The sequence below is a fragment of the Meles meles genome, chromosome 6 (assembly GCF_922984935.1).
Source record: "Meles meles chromosome 6, mMelMel3.1 paternal haplotype, whole genome shotgun sequence".
Lineage (NCBI taxonomy): Eukaryota > Metazoa > Chordata > Mammalia > Carnivora > Mustelidae > Meles > Meles meles.
In genome coordinates, this window is record NC_060071.1 from 5,084,069 (window position 1) to 5,108,572 (window position 24,504).

General features: G+C 44.5%; 1 protein-coding gene across 1 annotated transcript in view; it reads left to right on the plus strand.

Annotated features, from left to right (window-relative positions):
* Positions 1-16,520, plus strand: part of SEC11A (SEC11 homolog A, signal peptidase complex subunit) — a 39,574-nt gene extending 23,054 nt beyond the window's left edge. The window contains exons 3-6 of the mRNA XM_046009845.1: positions 3,290-3,439; positions 8,816-8,935; positions 15,743-15,800; positions 15,994-16,520. Of these exons, the coding sequence (XP_045865801.1) occupies positions 3,290-3,439; positions 8,816-8,935; positions 15,743-15,800; positions 15,994-16,044 (379 nt within the window). The 3' untranslated portion in view covers positions 16,045-16,520. The remainder of the gene's footprint in view (positions 1-3,289; positions 3,440-8,815; positions 8,936-15,742; positions 15,801-15,993) is intronic.
* The last annotated feature ends 7,984 nt before the right edge of the window (positions 16,521-24,504 follow it).

Genomic DNA, 24,504 nt, shown 5'->3' on the forward strand with positions numbered 1-24,504 from the left:
TGTGAAGTCACTGGGGATAAAGACAAATAACTTTTTAAAAAATACATATTTATTTTTTAAGTTCCAGTATTTAACACATAGTGTTATATTAGTTCCAGGTGAAAGCAAATACTTTCTTATTTATTTTTCTAACTGGAGTTTCAGTGAACGTTCAAAACTTTTTTTCCCCTTTGTAGAGCTGAAGTCAGTTTAAAAATATTTAAGTGGTCTATGTATAGCTTCTTATAAAATTTATAATTGATGTATTCATTTTAAAATTTTAGTCAGGCAGTGGTAAAAAGTTTACTAAGAATTTAATGTTTAAAAAGTGTCCCCCCGGTGTAATGTGCAGTATTTCTCACTGCACACTGTTTTGGTTTTGTTTTTAAGATTTCTTTTTTCTTTTTTTTTTTTAAGATCTTATTTATTTATTTGACAGAGAGAGAGATCACAAGTAGGCAGAGAAGCAGAGAGAGAGAGAGGGGGAAGCAGGCTCCCTGCTGAGCAGAGAGGCCAATTCGGGCCTCTATCCCAGGACCCTGAGATCATGACCTAAGCTGAAGGCAGACGCTTAACCCACTGAGCCACCCAGGTGCCCTGTTTTTAAGCTTGATTTATTGGGGTGCCTGGGTGGGTCAGTTGGTTAAGTTGAGTGATTGCCTTTAGCTGAGAACCCGATGAAGGGCTCGATCCCAGCACCCTGAAGACATGACCTGAGCTGAAGGCAGATGCTTAACCCACTGATACAGATACAGGCACCCCTGTATCATCCAGCTTTCTTCCCTGAAATCTAGACTCTTGTTTTCTCCCTACACTGGACATCATCTGAATGTTGACGGGGCACTTGAAACTCCATGTTGTGGGACCACCTGGGTGGCTCAGTCATTAAACATCTGCTTCAGTTAGGTCATGATCTCAGGGTCCTGGGATTGAGCCCCACATCGGGCTCCCTGCTCAGCAGGAAGTCTGCTTCTCCCTCTCTCACTCCCCCTGCTTGTGTTCCCTTTCTCACTGTGACTCTCTCTGTCAAATAAAATAAAATAAAATGAAACTCCATGTAGTAAAAGTAAAATTCATCTCCTTTTCCCACACACCTGTTCTCTTTCCTCCTGTTTCTGTGACTATCATTGCCATCTGCTCCATCACCGTTGTTAAAAATCCAGGAGTCATCCTTGATCACCTCTTCCTGTCCTCTCCGATTGGCCATCAGATTGGTTATTTTCGTTGTCTCTTCTACTTTATAGTTGTCTTCTCTACTGTTGTTCTATTTCAGGCCCTCCTCATTTCCTGCCTGGGTTGTTGTAGTGACCTTTAAAAATATGCTTTTATAATCTGAAAAAGTTAATATATTTTCGTTATGTGAAGTGTTGAAAACATAGGAAAAAGTCTAAATGAAATGAAGTTTCCCATAGTTCTGGGATATAATCACTACTAACATTTTAGTCTCTTTTTTCATGTCTATTACTTCTTACGTGATTGGAGTAATTCCGTATGTGCGTCCTTTTCTTTATGTGTCTCCTTACAATTCTCCTGTGTCCATATTTTTAATAACACAATTAATGATTGCCAAGAATTCAATTAAAATTAATAGCCTGGACAGCTGGTCTCCCAGTCTACCTTCTGATCTTTTCTGGTTTACTCATTAATTTGATAGTTACTTAGATGTCCTCTGCATACTCTATGCCTTCTGAAGTGATGAATGTAAATGTGATTATGAAATTCCCCGCTGAAAACTCTTGAGGGGCTTAAGAGTCAGGTTAGCACAGTGAGAGTGGATTCTGTTCAAATCTTACCTTTAACATTTTTTTTTTTATTTATAACCTTACAACTTTCTAAGCCTCAATCTCCTTGTCCATAAAGTTGGGATAATAAGAGTATTTGCATCATAGAGTTCTGAAGATGGTTTTAAAAAAAAACAACAACTTAGAATGGCACTTTGTACACAGTAAGTGCTCAATATAAATGAGCCATTAAACCATAGCAGCTCAGCTTGTATGTGTTTTATTGATATAATTTTCAAGCAAGGTTTTATTTAAACAAAGGATGTCACTGATTTTAAAAATCAATCAAAGGAAAAACTTGAAAACCACAGGTCTAAAATACTTTCTCTAATATTTTCACCAAACACATGTCCTATTTTCAGAACAACTTCTGAAAAAGGGAACTCATTGTACTCTGAAGAATCTTAACAAAAGTTTTAAGAATGAACATGTACTGAAAATCCATGTCCCCAGTGGTTCCCTATATACTGCTATCGGAGTCACCTGGGGTCTTTACAAAATACTGATGTCTGCCATCCATCTCCTGGCATTCTGATTTAAATGGCTGGAGCTATGACCTAGACGTTGGGATTTTTATTTTTATTTTTTTAAGTTCCCTAGGTGAGTCTAGTAAGTTTGGGAATGACTGCCATATTCTCTTATGTTGAGGTACCAGAGTCTTATATGGAAATGTTTGGACTTCTTCGTTATTCCTAAACTGGATTTAAACCCTTATCTATTTTTCTCTTAGTAAATCTATTACTGAAAACTAGAGCTTGAGTTTGAGAAAATAATACTGTTGGGCTACTTCTTCATAGCAAGAAAAGGTTCATTAATTATGCAAATATCTTGGGCTCTTTGAAGAACTCGGTATAGGGTAGAACAGGGGAGAGGTGAGAAAACACTCTAGAAGTTTGTCCTCATTACCATGGAATTGAAGCCTTTCCTCATTTCTGAAATTCTTAAACAAAAATCTCTGCATTTTTTTCTGATTTTCTTTCATGTGTTTCTTTTTAAAATAAGTAAGTTATTAACAGAAGTTTTATCTCTGTAGCTGACTATTCTTTGACTTGGTGAACTGTTTTTCCTTCTTGAAATCAAAACTGTAAGGTCATCTTGGTCTGTATCTTTATAAATGGCAGAAGGCGATCCAGCTCTCATTTGAATATTTGAATGTGTTTAGTGTTTTCAGATGAGGTGAGAATAAGGGCAGTGATTATAAAGTTCATTCTTTTATATTCCATTTGTCACTTGAAATTCTAAAAGGTTAAGGAATTAGTAACACTGCCCTTTTCAAGATTTAAGCTCCTTTGAATAGTAATGCTCAAAACGGATCTAGTCAGTAAAGGCTAATAACTAAAGAAACTTTTGTATAACTCATTAGTCTGTGGAAACCATGTTTTGGGAACAACACACACCAGTGCTGATATATCGGTTAAAGTAGTGAGTACACTCCAAGGGTGATACTTACGATTGCTTTGTTGAGTATCTAATTTTGAAAGTAAATTTAATCTCACAGTTTTTGTTTTCTTTTCTTCTCTCCCTCTCAGTGGCAGCATGGAGCCAGCATTTCATAGAGGAGATCTTCTCTTTTTAACAAATCGAGTTGAAGATCCCATCCGAGTGGGAGAAATTGTTGTTTTTAGGATAGAAGGACGAGAGATTCCTATAGTTCACCGAGTCTTGAAGATTCATGAAAAGTACGTGCAAACTGTATCTTCTCTGTTTTAAGATCTTTACATGTTTTAGTGTTTGCAGTGTTTAATTTTGATAACCTGAAGAATAAGAAGAGTGGGAAATGTGTAGTCCTTCTTCCAATCCATTTTTATGACTATCTGAAGGTTTGGTGAACATTTGGAAAACTAAATAGTTATTCATTAATTCATTTATTTCTCTGAAGCTTTTTCTGGAAGTTTTTCTTGGTTTCCTTTACTTCCCAACGAGATCCATAGCCCTGTGTATCACCCCCCAAAAAACTACATGAAGGTTGATTCCAAACAGAATCTTCTAATGTAATTAATGAAGTAGCCCTACATAATCCTTAAAAAAAACCCAAAAAGCTGTATGGCAATCTGACAGACATATCCAATATCCAATAAGAATAAATTTACCGGGCGCCTGGGTGGCTCAGTGGGTTAAAGCCTCTGCCTTCGGCTCAGGTCATGGTCCCAAGGTCCTGGGATCAAGGCCCGCATCGGGCTCTCTGCTCAGCAGGGAACCTGCTTCCTCCTCTCTCTCTGCCTACATCTCTGCCTACTTGAGATCTGTCTGTCAAATAAATAAATAAAATCTTTAAAAAAAAAAAAAAAAGAATAAATTTACCAACTTTTTCAAATTTCAAAGAAAAATTCTTTTTCTTTTAAAATTTTATGTAATCTCTACACCCAACATGGGACTCACACTCACAACCTCAAGATCAAGAGTTGTGCACTCCACTGGCTGAGTGTGGGGAATTTCTAAATTCCAAAGAAAATTTCTAAAATCCGAGGCGCCTTGGGTGGCTCAGTTAGTTAAGCATCTGCGTTTGGCTCAGGTCATGAACCCAGGGTACTGGGATGGAGCCCCGAGTCAGGCTCTGTGCTCAGCGGCGGCCTGCTTCTCTCTCTCTCCCACTGCTGTTCCCCTGCTTGGATTCTCTCTCTGTCAAATAAATGAATAAAATCTTAAAAAAAAAGAGAAAGAAAGAAAATGTTTAAAATCTTAGTAACTCTTTTGAACATAAACCCTTGCATTTTAGAGTTGGAAGGGACGCACGTGAAACCTTTAGAATCACCGGGAGGTGGAGGTGGGGTGTAACAATGAGCAGAAAATCTCCCTCTCTGGGTTAGTTTCCTTATCTGCGGTATGAAGAGTAGGAAGGTGAATTATAAGCTCTGTGAGTTTGGAGCCTTTGCTTCCCTGTCCAGCTCCACATTCCTCACCCCTCCCTTACACCTCTGTAGTATTTCTAGTTAAACATTCAGGAGGGAAGGAAAGAAAGAAATGAAGGAAAAGGTAAGTGTCCTGGAGGATACCTGGAGGGGAAGGGAAACAGTGAGGCAGTGATCTCACTTCTTGAGAATGAGGGAGCCCTGAATAAACCGTATCTTATTCTTACCCCGCCCTCTAAAGTCATTTATTTTCTCCACCTAGAGAAGAAGGAACTGTCAACTGCTGCTTTTTTTTTTTTTTAAGATTTTATTTATTTATTTGAGAGAGAGAGCGTGCACAAGCAGAGGGAGTGGCAGTCAGAGGGAGAAGCAGGCTTCCCGAAGAGCAGGGAGCACTACTAATCCAGGGTTTTTGGTGATTTCATTTCAGACTCTTGAGATGCCTTCAGCTTGAAGGTCTGCTTAGATAACAGATGCAGTTAATACTCTGAAGCTTCCAATTTCCGTTTTTCTTTTGCGGGGACTCAATTTCCTGATTGTGAATATCATTTGATTTAGTAGTGTTAATAGTGTTCTTAAATATGAGACCAAGTAACAACCAGAATGGCTGAAGTGCTTTAGTAAATGTGCCCTGAACTTCCTCGGGCCAGTTTTCGCACTGTTACTCATTTCTTTCATCTGAATATTGTCTTAATAAATAAAATCCTGAACTCTGAGAAGAAGAAAGAGGTCATTCAGCTGACCTCTCTCTTTGGTCTCATTCCTCCTTTCCTTCTCCACCTGCTTCTTATGTCCAGTGCCTTTGTAAATTTGTAAATATCAGAATAAGCTCATTTTTTCGTACATTGACTCTCCATCTTGTAATAGTCTTATTATACAGCATATAATAAAATGCTATGTAAAATTGGTAGGGCGCCTGGGTGGCTCAGTGGGTTAAGCCTCTGCCTTCGGCTCAGGTCATGATCCCAGGGTCCTGGGATCAAGTCCCGAGTCCGGCTCTCTGCTGAGCAGAGAGGCTGCTTCCCCTCTCTCTCTGCCTGCCTCTTTGCCGTTTTGTGATCTCTCTCACTCTGTAAAATCAATAAAATCTTAAAAATAAATAAATAAATAAAATGGGTAAATATAGCAACCAGAAATCACATACAACCTTAACACCCAGAAAAAATGTTAAATTTTGGGTAATTCACTCTTTGTTTTATAAATATACATTTCCCCCCTTTATAACACCAGCAGGCAAGGTTACACATGCTCCAGCAGACGGCAGAACATCTCTTCTTTGAGTCCTTCTCCCCCTATCTGCTCTCGTTTTCCATTTTCTTCCAACAGAAACGAGTCAGGAAAGAGCTAGGACGTAGCGAGGTTTGTGTTTTCATTTAAGAGACGGCATCACTTTGAAATATTCTCAGTTGACTTAATTCTCTTGGGTAGTTCTCACATTAGCCTGCTAGTCAAGTCTCTCTTAATGATGACACTTTTCCCACATATAAATTCCTGCTTGATTTTATAGTCCTCTCTGAGGGGCACTTACTAAACTCCTATTATGGTTTGATGATGGTGAACGCTGGCATGTGGTCAAATATTTGGCAGGAGAAAGTTTGCAGTTGGGATGACTTAGTCCTCAGCTTTGCTCTTTCTGGGCAGAGAGTGTGTTTTGCACCCCTTTAGCTTTCTGGGTCTTACTTTTTCTTACCTAGAGAGTGATTCATTCTTCCCTGCTAACATCACGGTATTATGATGGTTGCATTAAACTGCAAGCACGCAGAGCTCCTTGGAGGTGGATGGTATTGAATATTTGGTCCCCGTGGTAGCTGGGGGAATGCCCGGCATGCATGGGTCATCAGTCCGTGTTGGGGCCGTGAGCGGTGAAGTGCTGGAGTAGGTTTGACAGCGGCTCCTGGTGCTGCCGCTCCCTTCCGTAGACGGAGACCCTGCCTTTTCACCAGCTCTAGCGGTGTCTCCCGTCACCGTCCCGGAGCGGGGAGCTTCGGGATGTGTGTGTGCACACGTGTGTGTGTCTGCCTTGTTGGCAGATCAAGTCTTTGAGGAGAGCCCCAGCCTCCTGGAGCGTCCCTGTCCTTTCCTGGGGAGCTTCTCCACCCCCCCTCCCATTTCCTTTCCTGAAATTGGACATTCCTGTTCTGCTTCCATGGGCTCGCTGTTGTTTTCCTGGCTGAGTGCACTCTTCCTTCCTGGGCTCCTGCCTTTTGCTCCTGCTGCTGCCCCGCTTGGCACCTGCCCTCTTCCACTCTCCTGAAGTTTTCAGCCACTCTTTCCCTCACTGAGTTGTCAGCTAAGGATTATTTTTCTCTGTATATATTTGCAGTTTTTTCTAACTAGAATCTCATTTTTAATGTGACTCTTTGCACTTAACTGTTTTTGGTGTTTGCAACACCTTCCAATTTAGTTTATCTGCACATTTCATGTCTCGTGAGCCAGTTACTGGCTTAGAATCTAAGTGGATGTTAGTCAGTAGGAGTCTGAGGCTAATTTTCTTCTTTGTGTAGTACTTAACTCAAACGCACTTGAATTAGTTTTAAGATAGTCTTTATCAAACAGTAAAATATACTCTGCTTTCAATTAAATTTTAAAATTACTAGAAACCTCCTGTTCTTTTTTTTTTTTTTTTAAGATTTTATTTATTTATTTGACAGAGATCACAAGTAGGCAGAGAGGCAGGCAGGCGGCAGGGGTTGAGGGGCAAAAAGGCTCTCTGAAATTCGGAGCTCAATCCCAGGACCCTGAGATCATGACCTGAGCCGAAGGCAGAGGCTTAACCCACTGAGCCACCCAGGCGCCCCAACCTCCTGTTCTTCAGCAGAATTAAACTAATAATTTCCTGATCAAGTAAACTGCTTTTCCTAAAAACCCTGGCATGTAAAAGCAATGTATGGTTTTTGAAGAAAAAAATTAGAAGAGAAAAGTTAGAAGCTAAAGAAAGCCATAGATGGCCACTGTTTATACTTTGGTCTGTCACTTTAGATCTTTTTCACTATTTTATTTTTTCTTTTATTTTTTAAAGATTTTATTATTTGTCAGAGAGAGCGCACGCATAAGCAGGGGGAGCGGCAGGCAAAGGTAGAAGCAGGCTCCCACTGCGCAAGGATCCTGTTGTGGAACTTGATCCCAGGACCCCGGGATCATGACCTGAGCTGAAGGCAGACACTTAACTGACTGAGCCACCCAGGTGTCCCTCATTTTATTTTTTAAATATGGAGAATTTCTGGGGTGCCTGGCTGGCTTAGTCAGTGGAGTCTGCAACTTACAATCTCAGAGTCGTGTTAAGTGCCATGTTGGCCCACTTAAAGGTAAAATAAAATATAAATAAATAAATAGAATTTCGAATGTGCATAGAAGTACCCAGAGCTGTATAACGAATCCCATGTGCTCTCATCCAGTCCCAGTAATTACGAATTTATGGCCAGGTCTGCCCCACTTCGACTACCACCTCTTCCCACTCTCCCTCCTGTATTATTTGGATCAGATCCTAGATGTCATGTCATATGTGAATATTAGTAAATATCTATGTAGCATAAGCAATGAGCTTTTAAAAAACATATAACTACAGTTAGCGTGCTTACACCCCAAAAAAGAACAACCATACCTTTGTATCATTATGTTTCCAGTCTTTGTTCAAATTCCCAATTGTGTCATAGCTTTTTTTTTTAACAGTTTATTTGAATCTAGATTCACTTAAAGTCCTTGGTTGCATTTGGTTGATAAGGCTTTATAATCTTTTTTATTTAAGCTCTAAATTCTTCCAACTTTCTTTGTTCCTCACAACTTGTTGGTTGAAGAAACTAAGTTATTCTGTCGTTTCCTTAGCATTTGTTGTGGATTATATCATGTGGGGTAGTTTAATGTGTTCCTTTGCTCTTTTGTATTTACAGAAAATCGGTGGTTTGTATTTGTCTAAGTTTTTCTTCACTTAATAAATGTGTATTATCTTCCAGCGTCATTGACTATTCTTCTGTGACATTGTCTTCAACGCTTACATATTTCAACTCCTGAATGTTAGACTTTCAGCTTGTTTCTGGTTTTTCCCTCGTATAAACACAGCTAGGAACATCCATTTAGCTAAGTAGATAATCATTTTGATATTCGGAATGATGATAAAATACACAGTGCCACAGCATTTTTGGTGCTGTGGAAATTTTGTGCTTCATGACTTGGCTTTCCCTCACTTTTATTTCCCCTTGCTCTTTTAAGGCAAAATGGACATATCAAGTTTTTGACCAAAGGAGATAATAATGCCGTTGATGATAGAGGCCTCTATAAACAAGGACAACACTGGTTAGAGAAGAAAGATGTCGTGGGGAGAGCAAGGGGGTAAGTAGAGAGGGGAGCATTTACTGAGCTCTTCCATGGCACAGGAAATGTGGCCCCAGTCATATCGTTTGACCACACACAATTAAATACGATGTTTTGGTCCTGGTTCTACCAGCCAAATCACCTTGAGTCCTTTGAAAAAGCATCCTTCTTAAAATGCATCTAAAACTGGGGGGATACTGCTCCAGAGGGGAGGAGATGGGGCACAGCAAAAGAGTAGACTGTTAGTGATGAGATGATGGATCGGAGTGACAGTTTTAAAAATTCGTTTATTTAATTCATTCAAGAAATGTTATTGGGGGAAGAAAAAAGGAAATGTTATTGGGCACCCTCTTGTACTCTGAGTCTAAACCGTGTTCGTTTGGGGGTCTAGACCAGTTATTGATCCTGCTCCCTGAAATGTATTTCTGAAGTAGTTACTGAATCAGCAACTGAAAGTATTCATCTAAATCAATTTACCGTGTTTATTTCATACCGTTTTTATTTCTAGCCTTAAAATTATTGGGGTCAAATGAAATTGAAAAGTTATATTAAGCCTGTTTATTTCAGATTTTATCAGGAGAACAGATCAGTGGAGGACAGGAATTGTAAGTTACTGACATGAGGATGTAATAGAATTGTTACTACCTTCATGTTATTAATAGTATTAACAATAACTCACATTTACCAGGGCTTCCTACGTGCCAGAGACTCATTCTAAATTCTTCACAAGTATTACCTCATTTTAACCACAAAACAACCCTAATATTTCCATTCTACAGATGAGGAAACGCGAGGTAGTTTGCTTATCTAAGGCCACACTGAAGATGGTAAGTGGCCGGCCGACCCCGGAGCCCACCCTTACTTAACCATCTCGCCAGAGTTACTGGTATCGTACTTCTGAAAGTGGGGAGCTGCTGGGTCTCACTATTCAGATGCCTCACAGGCTCTCACCCCTGTCAGAACATCTGCTCCTTCTGTAGACACGGAATTCAGAGTGATTCTGCTAGAGATCAGGCCACTGCACTGACCAGTTCTCCTCCCACAGAGAAGTCAGTGTGCGGTACTGAGTAGAAGCTGCTTCAGTTATGGCATGAGAGATGCTGGTTTGGGGCCAGAGAGGTTGGATCAGAACAAGCACCAGTGTGTTTTGTCTTTTTTGTGTGCATACCTCCTATGTTGGCGCTAAACGTACTTTTTTTTTTTAAGATTTTATTTATTTATTTGACAGAGAAAGAGAGATCACAAGTAGGCAGAGAGTCAGGCAGAGAGAGAGGAGGAAGCAGGCTCCCTGCTAAGCAGAGAGCCCGATGTGGGGCTCGATCTCAGGACCCTGAGATCATGACCTGAGCCGAAGGCAGCGGCTTAATCCACTGAGCCACCCAGGCACCCCTAAACGTACTTTTTAAATTTATTTTTAAGTAGTGTCTACACCCAACATGGGGCTCAAGCTTAGATCGAGAGTCACGTGCTCCACCGACTGAGCTAGCCAGGTGCCCCAGACACACTTTTATAATACAAACCAGATCATCAGTGCTTCTGAGAAATGATGCTCCCATCTCCCACAGTTCCCAAGATGCTGCTAATGTGATTATTCAGACTCATCAGTCTCGTTGAGTCTTTTTGTTTTTCTTTTAATTGTAATGTACAGATTCACATAGAAACATAAATAACAGTCATCTAAAAGCAAAGTCAGAGGGCATCTGGATGGTGCAGTCAGTTAAGCATCTGATTTGGTTTCAGCTTGGGTCATAGGATTGAGCCCTGTGTAATCTCTGAGCTCAGCAGGGAGTAGGCTTGAGTTTCTCTCTCTCTCTCTAAAATAAATCTTTTTCTTTTTTTTTTTTTTAAAGATTTTATTTATTGGGCGCCTTGGTTGCTCAGTGGGTTAAGCCTCTGCCTTCGGCTCGAGTCATGATCCCAGGGTCCTGGGATCGAGTCCCACATCGGGCTCTCTGCCTGGCAGGGAGCCAGCTTCCTCCTCTCTCTCTCTCTGCCTACTTGTGATCTCTCTCTGTCAAATAAGTAAATAAAATAAAATCTTAAAAAAAAAAGATTTTATTTATTTATTTGACAGATCACAGGTAGGCAGAGAGGCAGGCAGATAGAGAGGAGGAAGCAGGCTCCCTGCTGAGCAGAGAGCCTGATTCGGGGCTCGATCCCAGGATCCTGGGATCATGACCTGAGCTGAAGGCAGAGGCTTTAACCCACTGAGCCACTCAGGCGCCCCCCCAATTCTTTTTTTTTAAGGCAAAGTCACAGCTCTCCTTCCCCTCCCCCTTTATAAGTATTTAATTTTTTGGTTTAGGTTCTTTTAGTCTTTATGTAAAGGATGCAGATAACATATGTATGTATACATACATAAACACATTTTCTGTGTGAGGAGAGATAGTCACGCTGTTTATAACACTTTTTTTTATTCCCAAAGTTTTCAGTATTTTTACAAATCAAAAGACGTATCTCCATACCGTCATTTTCATAGCTGTACGCTATTCCATGGAATGGATAGACCATATTTTTATTTAGCTGGTCTCTTATTGGTAGATGCTTCGACTGTTTCTATGTGTATGTGTGTGTGTGAATAATGTTATAATGAACATCTTACATCTCAGTGCCTCTGCCCAGTAATCACTTCTTCAGTAAATTCACAGAAGTGGAATTACTGGGTGAAACTTATGCATACTTTAAGGCTTTTGTTAAATTTTGCCGTATGTTTTATTTATACTATAACCAGTATAACAGAGCGTCCCTTTATGTGGTGGATCTTGATTCTTAGGTATTTAATCCAGTTCTGTCTGCTCACTCTGGCCCCCTGTTTGGGTAGAAGATGCATCATGGGTAGAGGAGCCAGGCTTTCACTCAAGTAACTTGTCTTTCTGAAGAATTTTTTTTTAATCTCAAACTACATACAATATTATTCCTAAATTCCCAGCATTGAGGGGCACCTGGCTGGCTCGGTCTCAGGGGGGTGAGTTGGAGCTCCACATTAGGTGTAGAGATTACTTAAAAATAAAATCTTTACAAAAATAAAATCCCGACATTGAAAATATAGGTCTTTTTGTGGCTTTTAGTTAAAAAAAAAAAAAAAAAAAGGCAGTGGCCTGGTACTCTCTGAGTTAAGTAACTTCCCGTGAAGTAGAAATGTCTGGGACATCCATAGCCACCTAGCAGGAGCGCTGGCTCTTACCTGGACAGCTCTGCATCGATCATACCGCCACTTACCTGGACACATAGCGGGGCACAGCACTGCCTTTGGCGGAGATTGTGTTTATAAAGCACAAACTGGTAATTCCAAGTCAGACTGTACCCACACCTTGAGGACAGCTTTTCTTCAGACCGGTCTGTGACTGTGATACAAGTGTCTTCACACAGTAAAAACAGATTTTTCCAAACAGTTGCAAACTAAAAAATTTTACACTGAGGCCGAAGGCCCTAAGTAAAAACAAGCTAAACCAAGTTTATTGAGATAAAATTCATATATATTAGGAGATAAAATTCACCATTTAAAAGTGTACAGTTCAGTGAGTTTTATTATGTCCACAAGGTTACCCAGCTGCCAGCACTGTCTAATTTCAGAGCATGTTCACACCCCAAAAAGAAAACTCCATACTCATTTGCAGTCACTCCCCATCCCCTTTCCCTGCAGCCCCTGGCAACCACTCATCATCTCCTTTCTGTCTCTAGACGTGTTATCTAAACGGAATCTCACAACATGTGGTCTTGATTTACGTCTGGCTTCTTTCACCTGGCATCTCGTCCTCGACTTTTGTGCATGTCTCAGTGTGTAATAAAAACAGTGTTAGAAAATGAAACTAATACTGAACCAGCTACATGTCGAAGAAGGGGTGATTCTTTCTCCGTTGAGAAGGTTGAAAACACAGGAGGAGCTGTTAGTGACAGAAAAGGAGCAAGAGGAGGAGAGTGAGACCGGCCGGAGGCTGGGAACAGAGACTATTGACCAGGAAGAGAGACGAGCCCGAGAAGGAAGAAGTAGAGTCATTGAGCTCTCTGGGGACTAAGACCAGTTTTACGGATGAGGCTTTTAAGATGCGCCTTTTACTTACCTTGAAACTGATTATTCTGGGGGTAGAAACAATGATCCTCTTCTAGTCAGCCCCCCGGGGTCCAGGCTTCCCAGAGAGAGGCCCCTTCAACGTCTGACCAAATTATTTTCTCCAAACATCAGCAGGTGGTTCTTGCAACGGAGGCCCTTTCCTCACCAGCACCTCCCAGGGGCATGTGTTCCTCCGCACTCGGCCTTCTAGATGGTCACTGGGCCCGGGCTGCTGTTGGAGCTGCCTTTGTGGGCGGCGTGTTTGACTTCTTTTAAACCTTCTTCCGCTTATTGTCAACTCGCCTTTAGCAGACTTTCTCCAAGCAGAGTAGGAAAAAAGTGCAGCTGATTTGAGTTGAGGGTGACTAATGACGGCAGCGTCATGTACTTGATAAGCAGCCTTTTGCTGTCTCTGTCCGCGGAGGGAAACAGTGAGACAAATCATTAAATCCCTTCTTTGACTTTGGACTGCCTGTCCTGTTATTCGCTTACATTCTTCCTAAAGACCCAGCTGCTTCCATTTCTCTTACAGTGGGGCAAGAGAAAACCAAGCTTAGAAGGGACAGTGTCTCCACGGGTAACTCATGACCAGGCTGTGTGATCACGGGGAGCTCAAGGCTCTCGGGGCACGGGGTACTGCGTGGAGGAAACAGCGAAAAGTCTCTTTCTGTGCGAGTGGCTGCTGGTTGATCATCAGACCAGAATCAGCAGCCTGATACTTTTATAGCTTTTAGTCTGCATCTCACCGTGAGGCATCTGCCTTCACCTTCTTAAATTAGATGACTTCCGATCACTGAAAGCTACTGCTTTTATGAAGATCTCACAAGTGAGACAAATAAGTTCTTGTATTACAAAGAGAACATACGTGTTTAAAGACACAGAAAGCTGCTGTCTACCCTCCGAGAGCTTAGCTCTGCTGTCCTGTGGGGACTGTCATTTTGCAGCTCTGAGAGGTTCCAGGGCTTGGAACCAAAGCATGGGTCCTAGGAGGGGATATTCTTTGCCACCACGTGCCTGCTGCAGGCATCCCCCAGCTAGAGCTGAGCTGCTGGCGCTGTCGTGTGCAGAAGCATTGTTTGGGCCCCATGTCCACGGCTGCGCCGACTCAGCAAATGTGAGGAAGATACAGCAGTCTGCGTTTGTAACGGGCTCTCCGAGTGATTCTGACAAAGGAGGCCTGGTTTTAGGAAGCATCAGCTTGCGGAATGGAAGTTTGGGGATGGGAAAGGTGGTTGGTGGCGGGGAGGAGATGGTCTGGTAATGCTGCCAGAAGGGAGAGGGGCAGGACGGGGTGAGGACAGGAGACAGGAAGTAAGAGGAGTTCTTTAAAGGAAGGAAGTGCACCAAAGACAAAATTTCTGTTTTTCAAGCTTGCCTACGGCTTTGATGATGGAGGTGTTATGTGGGAGGTGATTTCTGTTTGTGCACCTTTGGGACGACAGTGCCCAGGTTGTGGATGCGCTGAATAGAAATATCTGGGCTGTTTTAAAGTACGCGCAGTTCCGTCTTCACCTCAGCCGGACCTCCCTCCTCTAGGACAAGCTCTAGGTCAGCATCATTGGGCCCATTCTAGAGTCCAGCAGGAAAAGAGGAGGAGAAAGAAGGAAGTTGTGCATTTACTCACGGCCATTTCCTCCCACAGTGCTGGTACCCTGCCAGCCTTTCCTTTCTCCCCTGAATTCTTGCGAGGTCAAGGAGTGTTTTCTGTTGGGGGGGAGAAGTGAAGTGCAGAAGTAAATGAGCTCTCCAAGGGAGAGGAAGAGAAGAGGCCTGGACTTCCAGACATTCTGTCGGGCAGTGTTTACCAGACGTCTGCCGTGTGCAGGGTTACACCAAGCCTTGAGGATACAGTGGGAGCAAGACTGCCGTCGTCTTTGCCCTTATGGAGCTTAGAGTCGACTTAGAGGGACAGACACTGTACAGCTAGTTTTGCAACCAATTATGTAATTTTTAAAAATGTGATAAAGACTCCAAAGGAAATATATCAGGTGTATGAAATTATTTAACAGATGGTTTTATCTTTATCGAGTTTAAGGGGATAAACTTTAGGGGCAAGGAGAAAGAAAGAGCTAGTGAAAAACACGAAGAGATAGCAGCCAAGAGGTAGGTGGAGAAATAGATTTGTGGGGTGTTCGAGAAACCAAGGGGGGAAGGGATTTCAAGGGAAGTTCGTGGTCCTCAAAGTCAAATTCTGCAGAGATGAACGGGAAGACGGGAGGCGAGACTGGTCTGCTGCACGCGGCGATTTAAAGTGTTCCCGAAGTTTGGGATCAGGAGAACCAGAGCCAGATTACAGGGGGCTAAGAAATGAGAGGGTAGCGAAATCTTAAGTACTGCATGGAGCTCTTACGCTCACTTCTTAGACGCTTAACATGAAGTACCTTGTAGTGATCGGGCTGTGTTTGCCTTGTCGCCCAGCGACATTGGCCGCTCCTGGAAGGTTATGACAACAAACCCAGCCGCGAGCACTGAATCCGCCTGTAGCCTGAGAGTCCCCATCTGGAGGCCCGAGACCTTAGGTGTGGTACCGGTCCTCCTGCACCGAAACCACGTACCTCGGGCACGAGCATCTGTTTCCTCATCTGTACAATGGTGATATTCCTAACTTCCCTGTCACATGAGTGGTTGAAAGGACCCAATAGGAGAGTCTGCACCAATGGGCTCGGTAGACTGCAAATCAGTTTCCGCTGGAAGACGCTGAGACTGTTCGGTAAATGAGACTGGCTACAGGGGAGTTCTGTGTTGACCTGTTTTCTGTTTGCTTGTCTGTTTAGATTTGTTCCTTATATTGGGATTGTGACGATCCTCATGAACGACTATCCGAAATTTAAGGTAAGAGCCTACACTGTACGGTTCATTAAACATGCGCGCCTTTGCTTCCTTTTGGAAACTGTCACATGGGTTACAGACGGATCGGTTGGTTTAGCAATTGGTCACGGTCACAAGAGCCAGCTCATGACTGAACTCTGAGGACTTGGACACTTCGAAAAGCTTCCCTGACCCGTGTTCTGTGTTTGTTTTCTAGTATGCAGTACTCTTCTTGCTGGGTTTATTCGTGCTGGTCCACCGTGAGTAAGACGTCTGCGTTGCTGTTCCTGGAAGATGCCGTACTTTTCGTTCCTGAATGTTTGGCGTAGATACTGGGCTGTGATCGGTGGAGTGCAGCTCGCACCTGTCGGCGCTTCTGGGTAGCAACGTTTGCATTAGTTTCTGTTTCCACGCCAGGGCCCGTGTGGGCAGGTGCACAGGCACTGCGACGCGCACTCGAGGGGACTCTCAATCACAGGATTTCACATGTTGTCATTGTCACCCTTTCACATTTTTGTACATCAGTGAATTTTTTATATTAAAAGGTTGAGCCAAAGCCCCCAGTGTTTGTATTTTGAAGCCAAGCTTCACCTCCAAAGTGCCTACAGAGTTCTGGAAATGGAAAACGCAGCTCTGCACGAGTTTGGAACCGTCATTCCTCCGTATAAGATGGGAATGGCATATACGGAGGTGGTCGTAAGTCTTAACTTTTCAAATTTTAAATAAAAGACTTTGCATATCGAACCCCTTATCCCTGACTTGTGTTTGTCGGGAAAGCTTTGCCTTCTGCTGGTTCTTAGCACCCTCTGGGGGAGATAAAAGCTTTGATGTGTGCAGTCCTGCAGCTAAGAATGTTGTCCTCATACTAACAACTGTTTTTGGTTGGTCTGTTTTTGATTTTGTGGAGCAGAAATGGCCGTTGGTGTTCATAGGAAATCTCTTAGCCATAAAATGGATTCTTTGCTGGGGTGCGACTGAGATGTGTAGAAACGCAGTTAGTGTTGCTGAAAGGTTCAGAAAACCTCACTGTGCTGTAAAGGCTTCTCTCCTTTTCTGCACTTGAGACACTCTCAGTCCTTTCTACACGATGGCAGGGGTTTTCAGCATATGGAGGAAGCAGGAGGAAGGTGCTAGAAGGCGAGCGAGCTACTTGCTTTTTTTAAAACTCTCATTTGCCAAAGCCTGTTCTCTTAAGTGCCTGGCTTCACTTTTCTCTCGTGCAGACTTGGAGGAGGAAAAGTTTAAAGTAGTGAATGCAAAGGCCAGTTGTGTCTTTCTTCCTCCCATATTGAGGCAATTAGGGAAAGGGCCAGTGTAGGGCAAGCCAGTGTGTTTTAAGTACAAAATACTCAGGATTCTTTTTGTTCTCTTCTTGTATTTAATGTGAAACCTGAAAGTAAGCAGATTTTCTGTGTTGGGCTAAATGAGCAGCTTCTATTATTTGTTCAGCTGAGTGAAATCAGCTGAAGTGGAAATCAGTCCACACTTGAACACTAATGGAATCAGCGTTAAAAAATGGACACAGTTTACAGCTAAGAACAGTTAATCTTACGAAGCTCTCCCACGCGGAGAATAGTGCCATCCGACATCCCTTAACTAGGCTTTAGCCTTTAAATTCTGGATGTGGGCTCTGAATGACCTCAACCGAGTAAGGAACTTGGCCCATTAGGCTAGCAAGTGCTTCTTTGAACCTGCCTGTGAGGCTTGTACTGTACTGAGATTTTCTCAGAGCCGCGGAGTGTGGAAGCAGTTCCCCCGTGCATAGAATGGCAGAAAATTGCTACTCTTTCCATGTTTTCCCTCCTAATCACCTGCAGAGGGTGGGGCTAACCGCTTGGCCTAACCATCCTCGCTCTGCTTTTGCAGCAACCTTTCTGGGGCTTGTCCGGAGAAGTCGTGTGCTTCGCTGCCCGGTGTTGGGATCCTGGGGGTCTTTGTGATTCTAGCTTGCCCGACCTGTACTTGTATCCTCAGCCATCCACGTTTCTCCTCCGTATACACTTGAAACATTAAATATTTTCCTCATTTGCATATTTTCACACCCAGTTTTGGTTTTCCTCCTTTGCTGGATGCTCTCATTGGAAGCAACAGCTAAATTTTTCTGAGAAGTAATCAAATTATTCAGAAATATTTGAATTTCTCTCTTAACCAAAAAATAAAGATTATTTTGGGAGAGAGGTTTTATGTTGTCGGTTTTTATATTGTCTGGTTTAGTGCTAAAACCTAAGACTTACAGCTGGGCAGTTTTTTATTAGTAAATGTAATGCGTTTTAAAATCTCTTAGAGAATGTAAGACATGCCAGAGATGTTTGATTTGGTGTGGAATGGAATTAGAAGCTGAGATTTGGCTGGGCCAGGGGGAAGTTGGGAGTGTCACTGTGAGTGTGGGGGATTGAAGAGAATGAGGACTGCTGAAACTTCAAGTGGGCATTTGATCCTCGCATGGCCTCTGGGCTGTGACTCTTCCACTGTCCTCACTCCCAGCGAGTAAGTCTCTACGAGTCGTTTGCAAATGCCTGTCCTCACTCCGTCTCTGTCTCTCTGTTCTCTCCGGACACTTCTACTTGATTGTCCCCTCTTTCAACTGACGCTCACGGCAGTACCTGCAAACAAACCCTCCCGATTGCACCTGTTCTTTGAAGGAGTAGTCACCTCGATTTTCTCATTTTCCCACCATATTTAGTCACTTGCAAGCCCTACATTCACCCCTGTCGAATATTGCTCATGGCCATCCCCGGAATCCAGAAACAAAGTCAGTGGTTCCCTTTGCTGGGGTGACCGTTCGCCTTTTTCTCTGCAGCCGGCCAGTCTGAGCCTACTGGAGATCAGTTCCACGTGTTCATTAATTTTAGTGCCCTGTTCACGGTCTCCAAAAAGAGACCGTAAATATTGTGTTGGCCTGGTATTCCCTACGTGGGAAGTTCGGACTTTGAATTCATCCGGCATTAAGCTCCCTTGTAGTAAGCTGCTATACCGTCACTTACATCGTCTTTCACTCTCTTTTCTGCTTGTCTGAGTCTCCCTTTCTGCACAGAGTAACTGTCCTTCTTCCAACTCTCAGCATTTGCAGCCTTATGCTGTTTGTGTAAGTTCGTGGATATGGCCTCAAGTTCCCCCATCAAATGGCAAAAACCCCTCCTATGCAGGGGCCCCGTTCTGTAGACGCTGTACTCTCTTGTCCCAGAAGCGTCTTGTCGCACATACTACATGTTCTGTATAACCAGATGCAGTAACTTAGGCAGGCGTTATTTTTTTAAAGATTTTGTTTATTTAGCTGAGAGAGAGAGAGAGAGCGCAGGGAGAGGCAGAGGGAGAAGCAGACTCCCTGCTGACCAGGAAGCCTGACCCGGACTCGATCCTCGGACCCCGAGGTCCTGACCTGAGCCGAAGGCAGACGTGTAACCGACTGAGCCCCCCAGGCACCCCAGTAACTTCGGGGAGCATTGCTGTTGAGCTCTCATGCGAGGGCAGAGCATATGAATCATTAAAGTGATTCGCACTTTCTTGTTATTTAGTAAGTACATTATCTCAGTCTAGCCAAGGGTGATTCTGAAAACTTTCTCTCCCTGTGGTTCCATTTAAACAGTGTGTTCTCTTTCTAGAATTTTTCGTGCTAACCCTGTTTTCTTCCTTTTTATGCGTGTCCTTGGACTCTTCCTGCCTTCTCTTTTTCAGTGGGAGAAGTATTGGTGTTTGTCACTTTTCTTGGGCTGTCCCAGGTTTCTCAGAGAACTAGGCTTAAAATAAACGCTCTCTGGGGCGTCTGGGTGGCTCAATTAGTTAAGTGTCTGACTCTTGATTGTGGCTCAGGTCATGATCTCAGGGTGGTGGGATGGAGCCCCGCATTGGGCCCAGCAAGGAGTCATCTGGAGATTCTCTCTCTCTCTCTCCCTTTCTGCCCCTCCCCCCACTTGCTCGCTCTCTTTGTCTCTCTCTCTCTCTCTCTCAAATAAATATTTAAAAATAAATAAAGCCTCTGTGATCCTTAAGTGCATTTCTTGGTCATTTCCTTTAGTGTGTTACCAAGTCCATACGGCTCCCAAGAACAACGTGTGGGGGCTCTCTCAGCAGCTGAGGGCACCCTTCTTAGAACATTTATCACTCTGTTGAGCTTCCGGAATGATCCAGCTGATTCTGGGTGACTAAGTAGATTGTCTACCTTCCTCAAGCTGCTCCTTCATTTGGGACAGCCTATTCAGACTATTTTCTGGCAAGGCAGATCTTTGGTACTGTTCTCCCTTACTAGAACAGTTAAGTGATACCAGTAGACTTTTAGAAATAAACAACAAATACAACCCTTTGCACACAAGTGTTGGTGAGTCTGGGTGTGGAAGGAATTCTGTGTGACCAAGATGTGTTAATTAAAAGCTAGAATATGTAGGAGTTACCCCCGCCCCCCCCAAAATAGTGAGGACACTGCCTTCTAAGTGTCTTGTAGCATCCTAGGCCCTCAGGACTTTTCCCAGCCTCAGCTCTGCAGACCCCACATTCTCGTCCCCTTGACGTTGGTCTCACTGTACAGACACTGAGTCTTTGCCTATGCTAGTCGCTCTGCCCGGGGTGCGTGCTCACTTCTGTACCTGCTGAAAGCTTTCTCATCCTACAGACACTTACTGAGCATCTCCTCGGTGCCAGATTCTGAACTAGCCCCTGGGGGACAAAGATAAGGAAGGAAGGCACAGAACTGCTGGGAATTCAGTGCCTTAACCGGGGCAGCATGTAAACAGTTTTTTTCCCACGTAGGGTCCTAAGTGGAGTGACGGATGCACAGGGAGCTCGGAAGACGAGGGTGTTTATTCTCAGCCGAGCTCTCCAGTGTATGGCGCTTCCCCCGGGGTGGTGTGGGACTTTGTTTGTGACTCTTGAACAGTGTCCTCGGAGTGGTCTATTGCAGACCACTCAACAGGGTATGCAGGGCCCATACCCCGACCGGCTCCTTGAAGGCGTCAAGACACGGCCAACCTCTGGTTCAGGCTTGTATATCCTCTAGTCCCTATCCCAGTGCTTCGCCCATTTTAGATTTATTTATTAGTAAATAAATTGTTCCAGAAAAGGATTTGGAGCAGCTCACAAAGATACATCTAGTACTCTGAGGTAAGATATAAAATAATTGAAGAATCTAAGAATCTACTTCAGTAAGTGTGGGAGGAAAAAAGGATGAAGTCAGCGGTGAGGTTAGTGCCCACAAGACACATCAAAATTCTGCGTCTGCTATAGTGTTGATTTTCAACTCCTCAGGAGCTAAGGTGAAGAGGGAAACCATCATTTCTATGCCGTATGGAATGGGCCTAAAGTGGAATTAACAAAAACCTTATAATATCCAAGGACCAAGAAATTTCTCTCCTGGGACCGCATTGCAAGGGCACTGTGTGACGTCATGCCGTAATCTCTGTATTAAGTAGCCTGATGATTTTCTGAGATTTTTGGAAAGGTTCCTTTAGTGCCGGTGTAGCTTGGCAGCTGCTGCAGAGAACCACCTCACACAGCCCCCGCTACCCATCTGTTCACGCAGGAGCCGCCAAACGCCTGTCCTGTAGAAGCGTTCGTTTGTTTTAGATTTTTTTTAAATGTATTGATCTGAACGAGCACAAGCAGTGGGGAGGGTCAGAGGGAGAGGAAGAAGCAGACTCCTGGCTGAGCAGGGAGCCTGACATAGGGCTGGATCCCAGGACCCTGGGATCACGACCTGAGCTGAAGGCAGGTGCGTAACAGAACTCCCCAGGTTCCCTCCTCCGCCAGAACCGTGTTCCTTAATCTTTCAAAACTCATTGCCTCTCTTAAGAAACCTAAGATCTCCTACCTCTTCTCCATTCTCACAAACTCTCCCTCAGGTCTGTTGTATCCAACCTCCATCCTTACCAGCCAAGAATATTTTATTGTGCTTTTTTCTCAAGTTTGTGTTATGAAAACAAGTTAATTGTTTCTCATTTACAGTTATATTATTATACTGAATATGACTTTCAAACTGTAAATCCCTATTCTGCCAGTCTTGGGAGTTTCTGGAATGGTATCTCCTCTTGGTTAAGAATCATTTCTCTAGGAGCTCCTGGGTGGCTCAGTCAGTTAAGTGTCTGCCTTCGGCTCAGGTCATGATCCCTGGGTCCTGGGATCGAGCCCCATGTCGGGCTCTCTGCTCAGCAGGAGCCTGCTTCTCCCTCTCCCTCTGCTGCTTCCCCTGCTCATGCTCTCATGCGCTCTCTGTCTCTCTCAAATTTTTTTTAAGATTTTATTTATTTGGCAGAGAGAGGGATCATAAGTAGGCAGAGGCAGGCGGCTTGGGGGGAGAAGCAGGCTCCCCGCTGAGCAGAGAACCCCATGCGGGGCTTGATCCTAGGACCCTGCGATCACGACCCAAGCTGAAGGCAGAGGCTTAACCCACTGAGCCACCCAGGCGCCCCAATAAATTAAGTATTTTTAAAAAATCATTTCTCGGGCGCCTGGGTGGCTCAGTGGGTTAAAGCCTCTGCCTTCGGCTCAGATCATGATCCCAGGGTCTTGGTATCGAGCCCCGCATCGGGCTCTCTGCTCAGCAGGGAGCCTGCTTCCTCCTCTCTCTCTCTGCCTGCCCCTCTGCCTGCTTGTGATCTCTGTCTGTCAAATAAATAAATAAGATCTTTAAAAAAAAAAAAAAAAAAACCATGGTGCAGTTCAGATGTTTTGTTGGTGTTGGTTGTAACAGGAGTTCCATGTATCTTTTACCCCGTCATCATCTCTAGGATTGTCTTGTGAAGCCTGTGTAGGTTTCCCGTGGCTATTCTCGAAGGCTGTAGAAACCTGAGAAGGGCCCAGTGTGAGCACTGAAGAGCTTCCTGGGGGCCCCCACCGGACTCACTGTCAGTCTTGCCAGTGGGATGGAGGCCCTTAGACTTCCCCTTGCCATCACGGTACGCTTGGGGAATGGGCAGTGCACAGCCGAGGTCTCCCGCTAAATTCAGAGCCTGGCACACTCCCTGAGACATCGAGTCTGGAAGTGCTGTCTTGAGCCAGCCACCCTCTCTGCTGGGCCTAATGCTTCTCATTCCCGGCACATGTTTCCTGGTGCCGCTGCTACCCTGCTTCTTTCTCCAGGGTCCCTAGAGGCCCCTTGCTTGCTGTGCTAGCCCGACAGATAAAATGATCCCACTGGGGGCACCTGAGATCAGTCTTGGAGCTGTGAACGCAGGCCTGACTGGTCAGAACAGAACCCCCAGCCCCAGGGTCCCCTGCAGAAGTGAGGGCAAACTCTAAATTCAGTGCCTGCTCCCCTTCTCCCCTGAGAAATCTAAACCCGCTCGGTGTTTACGCTGGTGATGATGAAACGGGAGTGGGTGTGGCTCAGGGAAATAGGTCCACCCTGTATGACTTTGGGAACCTGATGGAGTGCTCCAAGCTGAACCGAAGGCTGATTCAAGTGTGACTTCTGGGCGAGTGACTCAGCCTCTGAGCCTGTTTCAGTTATAAAATGAGAGAGAAACCTCCAAATAAGGTTCCTTCAAGCATTGAAGTGAAGCAGCACTCAATTAATACCAGCTCCCGTGTGTTCCCATTAATTTCTATGTCCGTGGGCCAGAGGAGAGGAAGGGGGTCACAGAGGAATGGTTATTATGGGGAGGTGATAAGAGCTATATCTGTACGCCCGGGCTGAGCAGTGACAAGAATGCAGAGAGGTGTAAACGCCAGGGAGGGGGATGAGAAGCAAGGAGACTGGGGAAAAAGCCAGGGCCAGAAATGGAGTGTCCCTGTCCTGTGTGTCATGCTCCTGGGAACTCAGCATGACATCCAGCCTCTGCTCCATACTTCCCCTTTTAGAGCGGTGACCTGCAGAGCTAGCTGGCCTTGCCGCGCTAGATACACACAGGGGCAATCCCAAGTACCATTACTGAGCCAGACTGGGGAGTGGGGTCTGTCCCAGCCGCAGGGTGCAGAGCCCCGAATCCCGGGGTGGGTCTGCACCCCACGCCTCCATCATTCACTCCTTTGGCACTCTGTTTCTCCAGTGAGCTGGTAAACTCCCTTGGCCGCAGGGAATGATCTTTTGTCTCTCTCCTCCCATGCCTAGCATGGGGCTCTGAACATTGGTGTTTAGTAATCATTTGAGCAAAAATAAATGTATTATTCTGGAGCACAGTGTTTTTGCTCATTAAGTGATGGTGCTGAGCCAGAAGTTCTTTCTTTCCAAGACAAGGATGGACTTGGGAGAAGGAGAGTGCTGGGTGTGAGAGGCCAGTCCTGTAGGACTGCTCCTTCCTGCCACAAAATAACTGCTTTTAAAAAAATAAAATTATTACATTTAGGGCAATACGGTTATTACTATTTTATAGTTGAAGAAAGTGAGGTCACACTGTTTATATATGAATTCCTGGTCCGGTGCTCTTTCCACTTCCTGACCCAGAGATCTGCCTCCTACCCAAGGGATAGGCCAGGCTCCCCCCAGTACAGCGTCCATTCTTGGGGTTGGGGGTGCTTCCTCTCCCCACCCATCACTCTGCGCTGCCAGCCCGAGCACCTGCTGTGGTTTCTGCAGCACCTGGGGAGCGCTGGCGGGGAGAGGGCAGGGAGCAGGGTGCACACGGTCTCATTCCCTAAGAGGGAGGGGCGCAGGCATTTTAGGGTTCGGCTGGTGCCTGGCACTTTGCTGGACACTGGAGTGCCACCCCCGCTTCTACCCTTGTAAAGAGAGGTTCCGAGGCAAAGTAACCACTCGTGGGCCGAAAGCCAGTGGGAGCCGCGAAGCGGCCGCGAGGGAAGC